We start from the raw sequence: 20025 nt of genomic DNA, 5'->3' as shown, positions 1-20025 counted from the left end.
CAAATGTTGGAGAGGTTGTGGAGAAAGGGGAACCCTCTTACACTGTTGGTGGGAATGCAAGGTGGTACAGCCACTTTGGAAAACAGTGTGGAGGTTCCTCAAAAAATTAAAAATAGGGTTACCCTATGACCCAGCTATTGCACTACTGGGTATTTACCCCAAAGACACAAATGTAGTGAAAAGAAGGGCCATATGCATCCCAATGTTCATAGCAGCAATGTCCACAATAGCTAAACTGTGGAAGGAGCCAAGATGCCCTTCAATAGACGAATGGATAAAGAAGATGTGGTCCATATATACAATGGAATATTACTCAGTCATAAGAAAGGATGAATACCCAAATTTTGCATCAACATGGATGGGACTGGAGGAGATTATGCTAAGTGAAATAAGTCAAGCAGAGAAAGTCAATTATCATATGGTTTCACTTATGGGTGGAACATAAGGAATAGCATGGAGGACATTAGGAGAAGGAAGGGAAAAATGAAGGGGGGGAAATCAGAGGGGGAGATGAACCATGAGAGACTATGGACTCTGAGAAACAGAGGGTTTTGGGGGGGGTGGGGGGATTGGTTAGCCTGGTGATGGGTATTAAGCAGGGCACGTATTGCATGGAGCACTGGGTGTTATATGCAAACAATGAATCATGGAACACTACATCAAAAACTAATGATGTACCATATGGTGACTAACATAAGAAAAAAAAAAACCATATTTTGAGAGAGAGACCGCATTCACACATAGCTTTTATTACAGTCTATTGTTATAATTGTTCTATTTTATTATGTTGTTAATCTCTTATTGTGCATAATTTATAAATTAAACTTTATCAGAGGTATGTATGTATAGGAAAAACTATGGTAAACAGGGAGTTGGTACTATCTGTGGTTTCAGGCACCCACTGGGGTCCTTGGGACATATCCCCACCCATAAGGGCGGACTCCTAGACTGTACGGGCAGGTAAGCAGTTTAGGCCACTTACTGCCCATCTCTTTGAGCCTTGGTTTTGTCGTCTGTAAGACGGAACTGCTTCTCCTGCCCTCATACTATAGAGGGAACAGTATTTCACTTCCGAGGTGGTCAGGGGAGGTGATGCTGGGCAGGCCAAAATACAAACAGTCATTCCGCCTGCATGGCCTGCTTCATCCTTTCCTGCCCGTGGTGCGCTCACTGGCGTGGGCTCTGCCCTGCCACGGAGGCTTACAGTTCCTCAGCCGCTCAGCTTGTCCCGGGGTCAGTTAGTTCAGGAGGAGAGCGGGAGGAACAGATCAATGTTGTGTTCTCTGGATCAGCCTCTCCAACAATATTGCTCATACTCTGGGGTCATCTGACTCCCGTCTCTATTTCACAGTTGCCTCAGAGGAGGAGAGATGTGATAGTCAGTTTATAATGACAAGGGGAACGGATTGTAGAAAGTTAAGTAAGAGAAGCCCGGATACAAAGTTAAATATGACCGGATGACCATGACACAAAGTGCAACGTAAAGGCACTAAACGTCGGCTCCCAGTATGGAACATGATTTAGCTATTAAAAAACAGATGAGTTAGCTCTCTATCTTTTTGACTTAAGGGATGTCTGTGATATATTAACAGGAATAAAAAGAGTAATGTGTACAGGATGACCCCATTAAAAGGAAAAAAAAACATGTAAAGATTAGGGGTAAAGGCTTTAGCATCAGCATGCACTGTTTTAAATCAAAGCTCTGCTTCTTTGGGCTAAGTACATGCCGGCTATTTCCTTAACCTCTCTGTATCTCAGTTTTCTCATCTGTAAAATGGGGATAAAAATGTGACCATTTTCAAGTAGAAAAAAGTGGTTTGAGATCACTGAGTCCAGTGGTTTTCACTCCAGGAATGACAGAACCCTCAAGAGTGGCATGGGAATGAATGAGTGAATTCACTTAGCACAAAGTAAGCGCTCAGTGAGTCCTAGTTCTTGTTACTACATGCTGTTACCTGTTAGTATTACTATGCAGGATAATGCACATCAGACTATTAACATTAGTTACCTCAGCTGGAGTGGAGCTAGAGGGGGATTGGGAGGGTATGAAAAAGGAAATGGACATGAAAAGACACTGGACACCAAACAAGACATAAAAATGGGAGATAAGCATGTGAAAGGATGCTCAACAGCAAAGGTCATAGGGAAATGCAAATTAGAACAATGAGATACTCCTACACACCTATTAGAAGGGCAAAAATCCAGAACACTGACAAATCCAAATGCTGACTAGGGTGTGGATCAACAGCAACTCTCATTCATAGCCGGGAATGCAGAATGGTACAGACACTTTGTAAGAAGAGTCTGGCAGTCTCTTACACAACTAAACATACTCTGACTATGTAATCCAGCAATTGTGCTCCTTGGTATTTACCTACGTTAGCCGAAAACATGTCCACACAAAAACCTGTGCATGGATGTTTATAATCGGGTTTATTCATAACTGCCCACACTTGGAAGGAACCAAGATGTCCTTCAGCGGAAGAGTAGATAAATAAACTGTGATACGTCCAGATAATGGAGTATTAGTCTGCACCAAAAGGAAATGAGCTACAAGCCATAAAAGGACAAGGAGAAACCTTAAATGCATATTACTAAGTGAAAGAAGCCAATCTGAAAAGGCTACATAGAGAATGATTCCAGTTATATTAGACATTCTGGAAAAGGCAAAACTATGGAGCCAGCAAGCAGGTCAGTGGCTGCCAGGGACTAGGGAGAGGGAAGGATGAACAGGCAGAGCACGGAAGAGTTTTAAGGCCATGAAACGATTCAGTATGATCCCATAATGGTGGATATATGTCCTCATACATTTGTCCAAACCCACAGAATATACAACACCAAGAGTGAACCCCAATATAAAACTATATATTTGGAGTGATAATGATGTGTCAACATAGGTCCCTCAATTGTCACCAATGGACCACTCTGATGCAGGTGCAGAGCACTGAAAGGGCCTGGGGGCTAGCTACGTGTGGGGTGAGGGTGGAGGGGTATATGGGAACTGTCTGCACTTTCAGCTTAACTTTGCAGTGAACCTAAAATTGATCTACAAAATAAAGTCTATTAAAAAAAAAACCCTGAGGGGGGGAAAATCCTAAATGCTAATAGTAATTGCCTGCAGATGATAAGGTTATCAACAGGTCTTTCTGCACCTTCAACGTTTTCTCCTTCGCTCCTAGCCTGGGCTCATGCCGTTCTCTCGGCCTCCGACACTCTTCCCCTCCCATGCCCTGGGGAGTAGTATCTGCTTATCCCTTAGGATTGAGTTTAGCTGGAATTTTCTCTGGGATGTCTTCCCTGACCTTGTCTGTGCTCCTCAGAGCCTGGATCTCCACCAACGGGCACACATTCATGGTCTTACAATTGTCCCTTACCCCGTCTGTCTGCCCTTCTAGATGGGAGTGGCTGGGGGGGAAGTCTGTCTTAGTCCTGGTGCATTCCCAGTGCCTCGCACAGCAGGTAGTACAGGCAGTTCATGAAATTTGTTGAATATACGAATATGAATTAAATCAGGAGAAGTGTAGAGAAAAACAAAATACGCCGTACAAATCTCAGGGTTAAAGAACTGAAACAGTACGGTGCAAGTGGGGAATGGGCACCCCAGTAGTTGAGGGGGTCCTGGAAGCAGATGGAGGCTGAGAAAGGAACAGACCCATATGCTCAGGGGCAGTGTCAAGAGTGGTATGTTGAAATGCAGATCAGGACAGGGCACAATGGATGGCCTTGATGGGTCCCCACGACTGGCATGGTATGAGAGTGCAGGTCAGAATTAATAAGCCCCTCGTGGAAAGAGGACCTGGCTCCGGCTTCATTGGTGAGGGCCTCTCTTGTGTGAGCCAGTGGGTCCAGCAATGTCCATAATCCTCCCAGCACCAATCACTGGCAACAATCCATCAATAGCTCTGCAAACACTTGAAACACTTGCTTAAGATTTCCTCCTAGGGAACCATTCCCTGTGCATGTGTTTGTTTGTTCCCTGATGGGGAGTTGAGCTGGGGAGAATACCGTCAATGAGATCATACCATAGCCTTTCCTTTCTGTGCCTCATCATTCCAGGGAGCCCATCATCATTCAGGTAAGGACAATAACCCTTTCCATTACTACATATCCTGTTTTTCTGCAACACCGACACTATTTGAAAGTGGGGAGGAGAAGGAGAAAAGGAGTAGAAAAAACCAAATGAACAAAGGCCTCTCTTGTTTCTTCTAATAAACAATCTCCCAACCGGGCAGTGTAATCTGGAGGCAGGTCTGCTCCCCTATACCCTCATCGCTCTCTCCCACTAGAGCAAAAACACCTTTATGTCCTCCTAATCCTCAAGCAAAGCTCACACATTTGAAGAGCTTTTGGACACCCCTGGAAAACTCTGTAGCGCTCTATTTGCAGGCAAGGCCAGGATTATTCTGGGGTCAGCAGCAGCCTCCAGTCTAGTCCCAGTGCTGCCTGCACAAAGCTGGGGATCTTATTTCAAGCATTCATCTACTCCAATTTTGTCTCCTACCCGAGGGCTCAACCCTTAGCTGAATTACAATTAGTTGCCCTGAGGAGCCTGGAGGAGACTCATTTCAGAGGAAAATGCCTTCTGCTGAGCAATGCCAATCTAGCCTGTAGTTAGCATCTATGAATTTCAACTCTGAGAACTGCCTCTGCTCACATGGCCCAGAAAAATCTATCTTTTATGATGGCCCATATTTGCTGTACTTTGGACAGGCCTCTCCATAGTTCTGAAATTGTTTCTCCCAAATCTCATTTTTAAAACAATCACTGCTGAGTAAGTTTCCTTCCAAAGCTGCCTTAAGAATTCCTTCTTGAAACTAGAATAATGATTGCTTTTCTGAAAAATGCAGGTTGTGAAATCTGACAGCTACTGTGCAGGACTGAGGGGCATGACGCAGGAGTTGGGTCTCTGGGTTGCACGCCTGATTCATTGAGAAAAAGGGGCAACAATTAGGGGCCTCAGGTGTCATTCGCATCTGGGAAATGGGATACTATCTGCTCTCTTCCCTATCTTATTAGGGTCTGGCAATGGCACCACATTGGATCAATATTTTTGCTCTCTGGAGAAATAGATATGCTAGGAAAATGTCATTCTTAGGAAATCTGCCTCTTCTTTCTCAAGACTGCCACATTCTTTTATTATTGGGGGGTGGGTGCATCATGTTATTTTTATCACTGAGGAAACTGGGATATTAGAGGTACAAACCATTATAGTCCAGGATTGGATGTTTTTGATGATGAGCTCTTTATAGCAGGAACTCTGCTCTTTAATACAATGGAAAAGTAATTTATTGAAAAGTGTCCTTGGGGATAGAAAAGAGTATTGCACTTCTGCTGATGTTTCTCATAACCAGCTGAGGTGAGGAGGGACAGGCTGCCCCAGGAGCCCAGAGACGGGCTTCTCGTCCCTCCTCTGCAACCAGCCAGCTGTGTGCTCTAGTTAAGCCTGTCCACTGCTCCAGGCCTCGGGTTTTCCACCTGTAAAAGGAGCAGGCTAAGTGATAGCTGTGATTATCACGCATTTTTAAGCAGTGCAGCTGCTCTTAGTGAATACCTTTTCAGAAACCAAATATAGACCATGCCAGGAGAGGGAGCTGAACACCCGCCACCCCCCCCCCCCCCCCGCCCCCGCACCGGCGAGGTTTACCCTCTTGCTCACAGTGTTCTGTGAGGCATCCCTGGGCCCTTACTGCTCTGAGATACACACTGGAAGCCAGCAGCCTAGATGGTCTTACAATTCTTTTCTAATTGAGCAGGGAGAAACACTCGTTTCTAATCCAGCAGATGTGTGGTTTATTCTACCTCTGGAGGACTCATGCCCCATGACACTCAGAGAGGGACCCTACCAAGTGGTGTAGGGTCAACCCCCAGGACAGCTGATGCTTCAGAACACAGGTGACAGGGACCTGAGGCTGAGCACAAAACACAGGCTAGCACCGGCCATGGAAGGAACGTCTGTGTCTTCCCCAGCCACGGCTGTCTCAGTGGCTGAAGATGACCCTGCTGCTCGTGTGGCCGCGTGCGCGTGTGTGTGTGTCTGCCACGTATTTCCTCCCTTCCTCCCTCCTTGTTCATTCGTTCACTAAGTCACACACAGTTATGGATCCCCTGCTCTAGACCACGAATGATCTAGTGAGGAGGACTGACAACAAACAGGCCAACCAACAGCCACACAACTACGCAACTACACACGAAGAAGAGTGAGCAGTGCTGGTGGTGCACCTAACTGAAGATGGTGTGAGGAGCCAGAGAGGGGAAGAGGCAAGAGGATGTGTGGGCAGAGGAAGCAGCGGGGGAAGATCCCGAGGCAGGATGGAACCTGGCCTGCTCGAGGAGAGAGGGTCCTGCTGTGGTTGGTACCTCAATGGCAAGAGTGGATGAGCATAGCCCTGCCTACTGCGGCCGTCGGGTTCAACCACGGCAGCGAGACCGCTCAGAGCAGGCAAGCTGTAGCTCAGTCTTCTCAGCGGTAGAATGGCGTGGCAGACACTGGAGAAGGGCTCACTCAACACCTTCTCTAATGCACGTCTCCCTTTCCTACCTCTCTTCAAGAGGCCCCAAATCAAAACACTTCCATTTCTAGCCATCCTGGCAGATAGGGATGCCTGGATGTCAGAGTTCTGGCCAAAAGTCTTTCCTGAATAAGAAGGTAAAATCTTGAAAAAGGGAGGCTTTGTTCTCTTTACCCTTCCTTCTTCTCCCTGTCTGAAAGGCAGACTTCCCAGAGGTACAGCAGCCATTTTGTGACCATGAGGATGAGGAAGCAGGAACAGAGAAGCCTGGTGCTTTGATGATAGCCTGAGGCAGCTGTACCAATCCTGGATCCTATTAGAAATGAATGAATGAATGAGCCCCCTTACTTGTTTGAGCTATTGTTTATCGAGTTTTCTGTTATTTGCAGTTTAGTGCACTTCTACATCGATACAAACAGGATAAAAACAGAATGTACTTCATGGGATGTTGTGAGAACTAAGATACTGTGTATAGGGCCAGGGTCACGGCCAGGCACACAGCAAGCATCAGTAAACAGTGGCCCACCTGTTGGTGCTGCTGAAGAAAACCTGCCACCCTTTTGGCCAGTCACTGAATGGAGTGTGGGGGGCAGGAAGCTGGGTGGGGTGGGCCCTACCTCGATCGCTGAAGTCATCAACCAGCACAATCTCGGCGATCAGCTCCGGGGGCGAGCGGTTCAGCACGCTGTGGACGGTGCGGAGGAGGGAGGACCAGCCCTCATTGTGGAAGGGGATGATGATGCTGGTGTTGGGGAGTGTCTCCAGGTAGCGTTTGCCATTGCAGCTAGAGGGAGACACAGGGGACAGCAGACGATAGGTTCAGCTCTCATCTTGCCAAGAGAACTCCACAAGCACACGGTTTGGCTAACTGCAAATGCCACACCTTTCTAGCCTTCTGGGAACGAGTGAAAGCCAGGGACACCTCAGTCACTTTAGAACCTCCTTCCACTTAGCACCCCGAAGTCCTGTCTCCAATTCCTACACACACGGTGGACAGGGATATGTCTACGAGAAGCCCCTGACTCTGTATAAGAGCAGTTACTAACCCACGACAGCAGCCCTGGGGTTGGGTGCCCTCCCTCGCTACAGGAACATGGTTCCCCATCCTCATGATTCCACGTGGAAGAAAGCCCTTCAGTAGCCCTCTGGCCTCTCTCCTCACCCCTCGCACACTTCTCACCCGTGGAGGAGAAACCATTTATGCCCGAGTTTGGAAGAATCAACTGGGCTTCACTGGCCCAGCCCCCTCCGCTCTCCCTCCCTGGGCTCTACTGGCGGAGGGCACGTTTTCACTTCTGCTCAGTCCCATGGTAAGCTTGGGGGTGGGAGGCCCTGCCCCTGTGGGCCTTTAATATCATTGTAACACCCAAGAGAATTAACATAGTTCCTTAATACCATCAGATATCTAGTTGGTGTTCAAGTTTCCCTGATCTGTTATCTTTTTACAGTTGTTTAAATCAGGATCAAGACAAGGCCCACATGCTGCCTTTAGCTGATGCACCTTCTAAGTCTCTTTTTTCCTTACAACTTGTTTGTTGAAGAAACTGGGTCATTTGCGCTGTCGGATCTCCTACAGGCTGCATTTTGCTGCTTGCGTTGCTGTGGTGTCTCTGAATACCTTCCTCTGTCCACCCCTCCTTGGCTCCTGTAAATTGGCAACTAGGTCTAGAGGCTTGGCCTAATTCGGTGAGATATTCTGGCAACCTCTTTATAGTGGCGTGAGCCTCCTATAGGAAACATACTCTTCAGTGGTCTTTCCTTTTGTGATGTTGGTGGCCACTGATGATCAATGCCTAAATCCTTCAGTTCATCAGGGGTTTTCAAAATGGTGATACTCTTATTCTATCATTCTTCATTTACTAGCTGGGATACTATAATGAAGAAAAATCACCACATCAACTATTTGGTTGAGGTACAGGAAAGTATAGGAAAAGTACAGGAAAGACATGACACATTCTTTTTTTTTTTAAGACTTTATTTATTTATTTGACAGAGAGAGACACAGCGAGAGAGGGAACACAAGCAGGGGGAGTGGGAGAGGGAGAAGCAGGCTTCCCGCAGAGCAGGGAGCCCGATGCGGGGCTCGATCCCAGGACCCTGGGATGATGACCCAAGCCGAAGGCAGACACCTAACGACTGAGCCACCCAGCTGCCCCAAGACATGACACATTCTTGATTGTCAGTTTTCAGAATGACTTGGTTCCCTACCATGTTCCAAAGATGGCCAATTATTTGTTTTCATTATGAACTCATAAATTTTCACATAATTAATGTTTCAGTTCAGTGCAAATATTATTATTCTTATTGGTTCCCAAATAATACCATCTCGAGTCCAAGAGAGTCTTCTCAAGTTGGCTCCTAGTCCTTTGGATATGACCACAGAGTATTGATAAAAGATTACAAAAGATTCTCCATGCTTAACTTGTACATTTTCTGCCCTAACCTGGATCAGCCATTCTGCTAAGGAACCCCGGCTCCAGATTATCATCGAGATCTCCATTTGGATACTGCAATACGGGTGCTAAGGGCATTCATTACTCCTGGGTTGGTTATGGTTTCTATGCCTTTACAGTGGTCAGAGCTAGAAATGCTTTATTTTATTTTATTTATTTTTAAAAGATTTTATTTATTTGAGAGAAAGAGAGAGAGAGCACAAGATGGGGGAGGGGCCGGGAGCTAAGCAAACTCCCCGCCGAGCAGGGAGCCCGATGTGGGGCTCAATCCCAGGACCCTGAGATCATGACCTGAGCTGAAAGCAGACCCTTAACTGACTGAGCCACCCAGGTGCCCCAGAGCTAGAAATATATTTTAATGCATGCATCATGAGTTCATGCTGAAGTTTAATATTTAATAGATAGGACTACAGAGTTTTACTGAACCTTAATTTTATATTGCATGTCCTTTTAATTGAGATATGAGTTATATACCATAAAATTCAACATAAGATGCACCCCTTTAAAGTGTATAATTCAGTAGTTTTTAATATACTCACAAAGTTGTACAACCAACACCACTATCTAATTCCAGAACATTGTCATTGCCCCTAAAATAAACTTCATATCCATTAGTAGTCACTACCCCTTATCCCTCCCCTCAGTCCTTAGTAACTACTAATTTGCTTTCTGTTTCCATTGGTTTTCCTATCCTGCACATTTTATGTAAATGGAATCATATAATATGTAGCCTTTTCTGTCTGGCTTCTTTCAATGAACATCTCTTTAAGGTTCATCCATGTTGTAGCATGTATCAGGACTTCATTCTTTTTATGGCTGAATAATATTCCAATGTATGGATATACCATATTTTATCTATGTATTCATCAATTGATTGACATTTGAGTTGTTTCTACCTTTTGGCTATTATGAATAATGCTGGTACAAACATTCATGTTTAAGTTTTTGTGTAGACATGTTTTTAGTTCTCTTGGGTATATATACCAAGGAGTAGAACTGCTGGGCCATATGATAACTCCATGTTTAACTCTTCAAAGAACAGCCAAACTGTTTTCCAAAGTGGCAAGAACATTTTACACTCCCACTAGCAACCTATGAGGGTTCCAAATTCCCCACATGTTGACCAACTCTTGTTATCATCCATCCTTTTGATTATAGCCATCCTAGTGGGTGTGAGGTGGTATCTCATTTGGTTTGATTTGCATTTTCCTAATGACTAATAATGTTGAGTATATTTTCAAATACTTAATGGCCATTTGTATATCTTCTCTGGAGAAATGTCTAGTAAATATGCATTTCCTTTTTAGATTGTTCTTACTAATGTATAGAAATATGATTGATTTTTGTACATTGAACTTGTATCCTGCAACTTGCTGAACTCGCTTATTAGTTCTAGTTTTGTGTATGTATGTATTCCTCAGGATTTTCTATATATAAGACAATGTCATGAGCAAATGGAGAGTTTCACTTTTTCCAAGCTAGATGCCTTTTATTTCTTTTTCTTGTCTAATTGCTTTGGCTAGAAACTCCAGTACAATGTTGAATAGAAGTGGCAAGAGCAGATACCCTTATTTTGTTCCTGGTCTTAGAAGGAAACGCTTGCAATCTTTCACCAACAAATATAATGTTAATGTTGGTTGTTCACAGATGTTCTTTATCAACTTGCTGAAGTTCCCTTATATTCCTAGTTTGTTGAATGTTTTTATAATGGAAAAGTGTTGGATTTTGTCAAATGCTTTTTCTGCATCTACTGGAATGATCATATGGGTTTTGTTCCTCTATTCTATTAATAAAGTGTATTACATTGATTGATTTCCATATGTTGAACCAACCTTGCCTTCCTAGGATAAACCCTACTTGGTCATGGTGTATAATCCTTCTTATATATTGCTGAATTTGGTTTGCTAGTATTTTGTTGAGGATTTCTGCATCTACATTCAAAATGGATATTGGTCTATAGTTTTCTTGTGATGTCTTTGTCTGGTTTTATCTATTTTATCTCTTTTGCTAAAAATCTAGGTTCTTAACATTGTTACTTATTTGCTTTTTCCTATAATATATAATTGCTTCAGAAAAGCAATTCCAATATCATTGCTAACAATCTGATTTTATAAAATTTGAGATTCCTTTTGTCCTTCACTTCTTTTTGTCTGTGGGGTATATTTCATTAGAGATATTAAGGATTTTCCCAGGGCCCAGAAGATAGGACCTGAGGACCAGGCAGGCCCAGGTGGAATGTCAAAACTGTCTACTTTGTCTCCAGTCAGAAGCCAGGTATGGTAGGCAGAGTAGCAGCCCAAAGATATCTAAGCCTTAATCCCCAGAAGCTATGAATATGTTATCTTACATGGCAAAGGGACTTTGCAGATGTCATTAAGGTTAAGAACCTTGAGATGAGTTTGAGAAGCCTGGATTACCCAAGTAGGTCCAATGTAACCACAAGTGTCCTTAAAGGCAGAGAACCTTTCTGGCTGGCTCAGAGAGATGAGAAGGAGGGAGTAGAGAAGTGAAGTGTGAGAGGGACTCAACTCACTATTGCTGGCTTTGAAGATGGAGGAAGGGGGTCATAAGCCAAGGAAAGTGGGCGGCCTTTAGAATCTGGGAATGATCCTCAGTTGATGGCCAACAGGAAAACAGAGTTTCACTTTTCATAACCAGTCTGCCAATAACCCAGATAAGCAAGATTCCCCAGGGCCCTCAGAAGGGAATGAAGCCTGGCCAACACCTCGATTTTAGCCCATGTTGGACTTCTGACTTGCGGAACTGTTAAGAATAACTGTGTTGTTTAAACTGCTAAGTTTATGGTAATCTGCCAAAGCAGCTGCAGAAAACTCATACACAAAAATCATCTTTGATACCCTTTGCCCAGTCTGTAAACATTATTTGCAAACACTTCAAAAGTAGAAGATTTCACAAAAAATTCTCATGAGTCTCACATGGCAGCAGTGGGTTGGAGTTGACAGTGGACACCCCTCTCCATGGAACAGGCGCTCTCTGGGTCCCCTCAGCCTTACACCAGAGCTGTTTCACTCCCTTACATTGCCTCCCAGGCCCCTGGAGACCTTTGAAACTGACAGCCCACAAGTAAAAGGCATTGTGGGAGGGAGCTAGCTCCACAAGACTGGTAAGAAGTTTTTTGGAGAAAATGTGGAACAACAAATGTAACAACAAACTGTCTCCTTTTGTATGCCGCTGCAATCCACTGTTCAACTGCCAAAATGCATCAGGGGCTCTCTGCAACCTACTTTGAAACATCTCAAAAAATAAAATAGATTGACAGATGGAGAGAGGGATGGACAGATACGTGATAAAACGGGGAGAGAAATGTTAACTGCAGAATCTAGGTGGTGGGAACATGAGCGCTCAATGTGCAATTCTTTAAAAACTTCTCTGTATGTTTGATAATTTTCAGAAAGAAACATTAGGGAGAAATGGGTCAGGGTCCCCAGTCTCCTTAGTTTCAAATTCTACCTCTGCTAGAGGCACCAAGGGAAGCTGGGGGTGGGCGGCAGGGACAGGAATGAACCCTTGGTGTCTGGCAGTGAGCTCAGTTCCAACTGTGTGGACAGGAACCCCCCTTGCCCCCGGCCAAATTCTGCCAGTCCAGTTCTGCTGGACAAGTCAGTCTCTTTCCTCTTGGGACCTTGGGACTTCTTTCACGTCCTGTCTTGCTCCTCCGTCTGGTTGGATGGTTTCTAGCCAGGCCTCACACAGCAGCCCTCTTCTGGCCCTTCCCCCACCTCTAATCCCTTTGGTCACGTCAGCCAGCTTTCTCTGGGAGCCATCTCCAACTTCATATGTGAGTTTTCGCAAATAAACGAAAGCACCTCTCTCTTAAAAATCCCTTTCCCTTGACTCGGCTGGGTCCTCTGTGGCCAAGAAAGACGGCGATATCTAGTTTGCTAAGGAAGTTCCTGCCTTCCATCCAATTTCACAGGAGGCTCGTTCGACTGAAGCAGGGTTGGGGCGGGGGGCTGTTAGCAGTAATAAGCTGCCTGGAGTCCACGGGGCGAAATATAATAGAGCTATTACCCCACAGAGAGCCTGGCTCTCTCAAACCCCAGGCTGGGCCCCACAGTCTGCCAGCAGACACACAAACACCATCACGTATTGAGGGAAATAGGCAGTGCCACAATAGACTAAATTCACTTCTAATTTGATTCAGTTATGGAATTGCAGATTATTCAGAACTCAAATGAAAGGCTCAGCTTGGATCATAGCCTTGAACATGCACCTTTTTTAGGGGGCCTCGGGACTAGTCTTTTTCTCCCTCCTCTATCCATCCACTCATTTACTTACTAAATAAACACACAACAACACTTTGACTTTTGCCATGGGCACTAGTCATTAGCTGGGTTCCAGCTTAGTAGAGGCTCTTTGTTTAAATAAAAAATTGTCTGACATGCTGAAATCAATCTCTCCAGAATCCAGCAGGAAGTGTGATGCCACAGACCTGCCCATAAGCCACCTTCCTGTAGGGGAACTCATGCAAAAAGCCCCATCTTTCCTCTTCTTATGAGGCCTCAGATACCAGCAGGAAGAGGAGGCCTGGGGATGGCAGGGAAGAAACAGAAGGCCCCCGCCCCCACTGACACCCCCATCTTAGCAGTCCTCTTTAAGACCTGTCTGCATGTTGTGTCTTGAGATTTCACCACTGGATGGTGGAGTTATGCCCAGTTCTTAGGTGTGTGATAAACACGAGGCATCCCTGTGCCCGATGCCTTTAGAAAGTGGCCACAGAGAATGTGGTCTCCAGGAAGGGAAATTAGGGCACAGTATTCCCAATGTAAGGAGGCTGGGTTTGGCCATGACCAGACAATAACAACTCTGTCTTCCCATGGTTCATTGTGCCTGATGGTTTCCAGAGCACTTGTCCTTCTCTCTGCTTTAATCTGTACCAACCCTAGGGAGGGAGGAGAACCAGAGAGTACTAATCTCATTTTCCACAGAAGGAAAACAGGGCCCAGACAGGTAAGGGACTTAGATCCAGGACTCAAATCTAGATAGTATTTATTTAAAACAACACTTATTTTAGCCATTCTGACAGGTGTAAAATGATATCTCATTGTGGTTTTAATTTCCATTTCCCCGATGATTACTGATGTTGAGCATCACTTTACACCTGTTGGAATGGCTGAAATAGAAAACACAAAGGAATAAGAAGTGTTGGCAAGGATGTGGAGAAAAAGTAACCCTCTTGTACTGCTGGTGGGAATGCAAACTGGTGCGACCACTCTGGAAAACAGTATGGAGGTTCCCCCCAAAATTAAAAATAGAATTACCGTATGATCCAGGAATTCCACTACTGAGTATTTACCCAAAGAAAACAAAAACACTATATCGAAAAGATATATGCCCTATGTTTACTGCAGCATTATTTACAATAGCTAAGATATGGAAGCAACCCATGTGTCCACTGATAAACAATGTTATATCATTCAGCCATAATAAAGAATGAGATCTTGCCATTTGCAACAACAGGGATGGACCTAGAGAGTAAAATGCTGAGTGAAACAAGTCAGAGAAAGACATACCATACATTTTCATCCATATGTGGGATTTAAGAAACAAAACAAGCCAACAATAATAAAAGGAGACAAAGAACAGACTCTTAACTATAGAGAACAAACCAATGGTTATCAGAGGGGAGGTGGGTGGAGGTGGGTGAAATAGGTGATGGGGATGAAGAGTACGCTTATCGTGATGAGCAATGAGTCATGTAGAGAATTGTTAAATCACTATATTGTGTACCTGGAATTGATAAAACACTGTATGCTAATTATACTTGAATAAAAAAATAACACAATGTTTTTCTTGATGACAAAAGTGGTAACTGCTCGGGATAAAAGTCTAAAAAGCACAGAAAGGCTAATGAACAACTGGTAACAACAGCAACATCCTGACACTTGGGGCTGACCTCTGCTAAACATTTAGGGAATGTATTTCTCTGCACCCTTCTCTGAACATGTATTTGTTTCTACGACATGGCACACGGCAAACCCACTCGATGGCGATGCCCTCTTGCCTCAATATTTCTGGCCCCCGATGGCACCATAAAAGAGGCGCCTGTGGAGTTTTGGCCCTTACAGCTAGACCAGAGTGAAGAGCAGGTGGCCCCTTGCACAGGCATGTCTGTCATCACCTGGTTCGCGGTCTAGGGAGGTCCCGCCTCAACAGTCACACATGCACAGTGTGAGGACAAAGGGTATGACCAGCGGTGTTCCCTGACCCACTGGGAAACAGTGAAAAGAGGAGAAACAAAGTGAACATCCATCAATAGGGAAAGCTTAAATACAAACTAGGGAATACTGATAAGCAGTGAAAAATAAGGTGGAAGATGATAATGATGACAACCGAAAATATCTGTTAAGGATCTCCATTATGTCTGGCATCGTTCTAAGCGCTTTATATGCACAGAGTCATTTTATTTGATTAACAATGCTCTTTTCGAGGTAGAGACTCACTACTCCCATTACAAAGAGGAGGAAACCAAGCACAGAAAAGCTAAGTGACTTGCCTGAGGTCGAACAGCTGGTGAGGGTGAAAGCCTGGATTGAAAACCCATCTGCCCTTTATACATATTAATACTTTTATATAGATAATGTAGCAATGATATTAATTGTACAGGCAAAAAGAAGAATGAAGAGATAAAAGACAAAAATTGAGGGAACTAAGTAGGAGCTTGACATCCTGTCTTCTAGTTTCTGCTCTGCCATGCAATAATCCAAGCCCCCTCTTCTTGCTGGATCTCAGGTAGAGACGCAATAAGCAAGTCTCAGGCACTTGCTTTGTATTCTTTTTCCTTCTTTGGTAATAGCATCCCGATTTTCCTTGAGGAATCTTCCACCCCTCAATTCTATAGGGCTCAGGGGGAGGTCTTTGCATTGCCTTGAGGATGGGCAAGGGAGCCTGGCTCAGCCAATCAGAACACTCCATCTCTCCAACCACAGTGACAGTTCGGGGATGGGCACCTGTAAATCAGAGGACATCTTGGCTAAGAGAGAGATCTGCTCTTTTCTGCTGAAATACTGATATAAATCTGGTCTGTCTGGGGCCACCATGTGTGCTCTCTGTCTTAAAATGAATTTAACAGAGTAGAAAATAGAGCCAAGAGTTGGAGAGAGGTTCCTACTGGCATCATTTAGGGACTCGGATCCAGGTATAGCTGAAGCCAAGCTCTGCTCCTGGCCTTTTCAGCTAGTGAGTCAATACATTTTCTTAAGCCAGTCTGAGTTAGGTCTCTGTCACTCATCACTAAAAGAATCCTTGCTGTTATAACTGGATCATCTCTAAGCCCTCTCAATCAAATGAATCTGTTTTGGAACTAAGGATGGCTTCTGAAGGACAGAGGCAGAAATGGTCCCCCAGGAGTCACCTCTGATCTTCAGGGGGCAGCCTCTGTCTCTCACTGCAGAATTCTGCTTATCACTGACTGGGAGAAAGGGGCTGGGCTGAGAGCGCTGTTGTGAGGGTGGGAGGCAGTGGGATGCCCAGGAGGTAACTGAGCCCATCTGTGGCTGAGCAGCCCCCAATTTAATATTCACCGAAGGATTCTGAGCTCTTGGGACACAAAGACAAATCTAATATACTGGCCCTTAAGATGCCCCCTCAGGGCTTAATGCTGGAGCACTAGAATATGAAAGAAAGGAAGTCAAAATCAAAGGGAAGCATTTCAAAAATCTTCTCTCCGAGTCAACTTTGAATAGAACAATCCAATCATTTTGAAGGGAATTACAAAAGACATTTAATTCCCTAGCACAGGACACCATCCACAGACCCAGCAAGTCAACTGAACAAACCTGATGTTGTATGTGTCTAAGGGAGCAAAAGTGCTCTCACCTGGATTCAAATCCTGACTCTGCCACTCTGCAGCCACAAGACCCAGGGGTAGGTTTCCATACTTGCTGAGCCTCAGTTTCTTATCTGTGAAATGGGGATGGTAATACCATGAAAATGTCATGATAACTAGGTGAGACTGTACATTTAAAACAGCCACATGGAGGGAGTGGCTAGCTCTGTCCTTGGAGATAGGTAAATGTGGAGAGAACTCATAGCAAAAGAATGCTCCTGATTTCAATTCTCTTGGAATCAGGGATGGACGTTCCAGAGAATTGGGCTTTAGTAAGGCCTAAATAAGAGTTGTGCTCTTGTAGACATGCATCCCATTCTTGGTACCCCAGGCTTTAGCCAGCTCATGGCTCAAAAATTCGCAATTGCTCACTCCCTCAATCATATGTATTCAAGAAATGTTTACTGAGCGCCTACTATGTGACAGATACTATGCTAAGCCCTGGGATTATACTGGTAAGGAACGAGTCATTGTCCCTAAGGGATACAGAGTTGAATGGGGGGGGGCAGACAAATAAGCAGTAATAAATTATGATAATTTTTCCTGCCTCCCTGCGTGAGGCTGTGAGGGGAGAGCAGAATGAAAATGGCCTAGAAAGACAAAGTGTGAAGGCCTTAGGAGTAATGTATCCTCATGCCCAGCCCTGTGCCTTGCCAACAGGGAGTGGGTGATTAATGGTTGCTGGGTTGAACTGGAGTTAGAAGGGCCTAGTCCAACCCTTTTGTTTTCCAAGTATGGAGGTGAGGCTTACTGAGGTTGCATGGAGATCCCAGCCTACATGGCCAGCAGCTACTGGACTGGGAGTGGGGGCTGGCTCTTCAGTTTAGTCACACCACAAAGAGGAAAGCCTTTGGAAACTCTGGATGTAAAGAATAAATCCAAATCATAAAGGTTTCAAGGAGCTGGTGTCTGCTGTCATGTTCCAAGTGCTACCTGGGGGCTTTGGCAGGTCTGTGGGTGGCTGGACCATGCAGCCTAAAGAAGTGGGTCTCTGGGAGTTTCAGTGAACTTCAGCATAAAAACTACCACTAGTAGGAATGTGGATGCTTTCAATATGCTAGCCGATGTCCATTCATTCAATGTTTGTTCACATTTATCAGAAGTAGTTTGTATGGATATGGAACTGAAAAGACCAACTACTAGTTGCATAACCCCAGGCAAGTTATCAAACCTCTGCAAGCCTCAGTTTCTTCCTCTTTAAAATGGGCCTCAGCCAGCATTGATCCCAAAACCAGACAAAGACCCCATCAAAAAGGAGAATTATAGACCAATATCCCTGATGAACATGGATGCAAAAATTCTCACCAAAATACTAGCCAATAGGATCCAACAGTACATTAAAAGGATTATTCACCACGACCAAGTGGGATTTATTCCTGGGCTGCAAGGTTGGTTCAACATCCGCAAATCAGTGTGATACATTAATAAAAAAAAGAACAAGAACCATATGATCCTCTCAATAGATGCAGAAAAAGCATTTGACAAAGTACAGCATCCTTTCTTGATTAAAACTCTTCACAGTGTAGGGATAGAGGGTACATACCTCAATATCATAAAAGCCATCTATGAAAAACCCATAGCGAATATCATTCTCAATGGGGAAAAACAGAGCTTTCCCCCTAAGGTCAGGAACACAGCAGGGATGTCCACTATCACCACTGCTATTCAACATAGTACTAGAAGTCCTAGCCTCAGCAATCAGACAACAAAAAGAAATAAAAGGCATCCGAATCAGCAAAGAAGAAGTTGAACTCTCACTCTTTGCAGATGATATTATACTTTTTGTGGAAAACCCAAAAGACTCCACCCCAAAACTGCTAGAACTCATACAGGAATTCAGTATAGTGGCAGAATATAAAATCAATGCACAGAAATCAGTTGCATTTCTATGTACCAACAAGAAGACAGCAGAAAGAGAAATTAAGGAGTCGATCCCATTTACAACTGCACCCAAAACCATAAGATACCTAGGAATAAATCTAACCAAAGAGGCAAAGAATCTGTTACTCCGAAAACTATAAAATACTCATGAAAGAAATTGAGGAAGACACAAAGAAATGGAAAACGTTCCATGCTCATGGATTGGAAGAACAAATATTGTGAAAATGTCTATGCTACCTAGAGCAATCTACACATTTAATGAAATCCCTATCAAAACACCATCAACTTTTTTCAAAGAAATGGAACAAATAATCCTAAAATTTGTATGGAACTAGAAAAGACCCCGAATAGCCAGAGGAATGTTGAAAAAGAAAAGCAAAGCTGGTGGCATCACAATTCTGGACTTCAAGCTCTATTACAAATTTGTAATCATCAAGACAGTATGGTACTGGCAGAAAAACAGACAAATAGATCAATGGAACAGAATAGAGAGCCCAAAAATGGACCCTCAACTCTATGGTCAACTAATCTTCGACAAAGCAGGAAAGAATGCCCAGTGGAAAAAAGACTGTCTCTTCAACAAATGTTGTTGGGAAAATTGGACAGCCACATGCAGAGGAATGAAACTGGACCATTTCCTTACACCACACACAAAAATAGACTCAAAATGGATGAAAGACCTAAATGTGAGACAGGAGTCCATCAAAATCCTAGAGGAGAACACAGGCAGCAACCTCTTCGACCTCAGCCACAGCAACTTCTTCCTGGAAACATCACCAAAGGCAAGGGAAGCAAGGGCAAAAATGAACTATTGGGACTTCATCAAGATAAAAAGCTTTTGCACAGCAAAGGAAACAGTCAACAAAACCAAAAGACAACCAACAGAATGGGAGAAGATATCTGCAAATGACATATCAGATAAAGGGCTAGTATCCAAAATCTATAAAGAACTTACCAAACTCTACACCCAGAGAACAACTAATCCAATCGAGAAATGGGCAGAAGATATGAATAGACCTTTCTGCCCAAGAAGACATCCAAATGGCCAACAGACACATGAAAAAGTACTCAACATCACTTGGCATCAGGGAAATCCAAATCAAAACCTCAATGAGATACCACCTCACATCAGTCAGAATGTCTAAAATTAACAAGTCAGGAAACGACAGATGTTGGCGAGGATGCGGAGAAAGGGGAACCCTCCTACACTATTAGTGGGAATGCAAGCTGGTGCAGCAACTCTGGAAAACAGTATGGAGGTTCCTCAAAAAGTTGAAAATAGAGCTACCCTACGACCCAGCAACTGCACTACTGGGTATTTACCCCAAAGTTA

The 20025-nt window shown here is 44.2% G+C and overlaps 1 protein-coding gene across 1 annotated transcript in view; it reads right to left on the bottom strand.

Annotated features, from left to right (window-relative positions):
* GALNT10 (polypeptide N-acetylgalactosaminyltransferase 10) overlaps positions 1 to 20025 on the bottom strand; it is a 217880-nt gene that overhangs the window by 82671 nt on the left and 115184 nt on the right. The window contains exon 4 of the mRNA XM_032403576.1: positions 7127 to 7293. Coding sequence (XP_032259467.1) covers positions 7127 to 7293 — 167 coding nt within the window. The remainder of the gene's footprint in view (positions 1 to 7126; positions 7294 to 20025) is intronic.

The sequence above is a fragment of the Phoca vitulina genome, unplaced genomic scaffold, assembly GCF_004348235.1.
Source record: "Phoca vitulina isolate PV1807 unplaced genomic scaffold, GSC_HSeal_1.0 scaffold6, whole genome shotgun sequence".
Lineage (NCBI taxonomy): Eukaryota > Metazoa > Chordata > Mammalia > Carnivora > Phocidae > Phoca > Phoca vitulina.
This window is presented reverse-complemented; position numbering and strand designations above follow the sequence as displayed.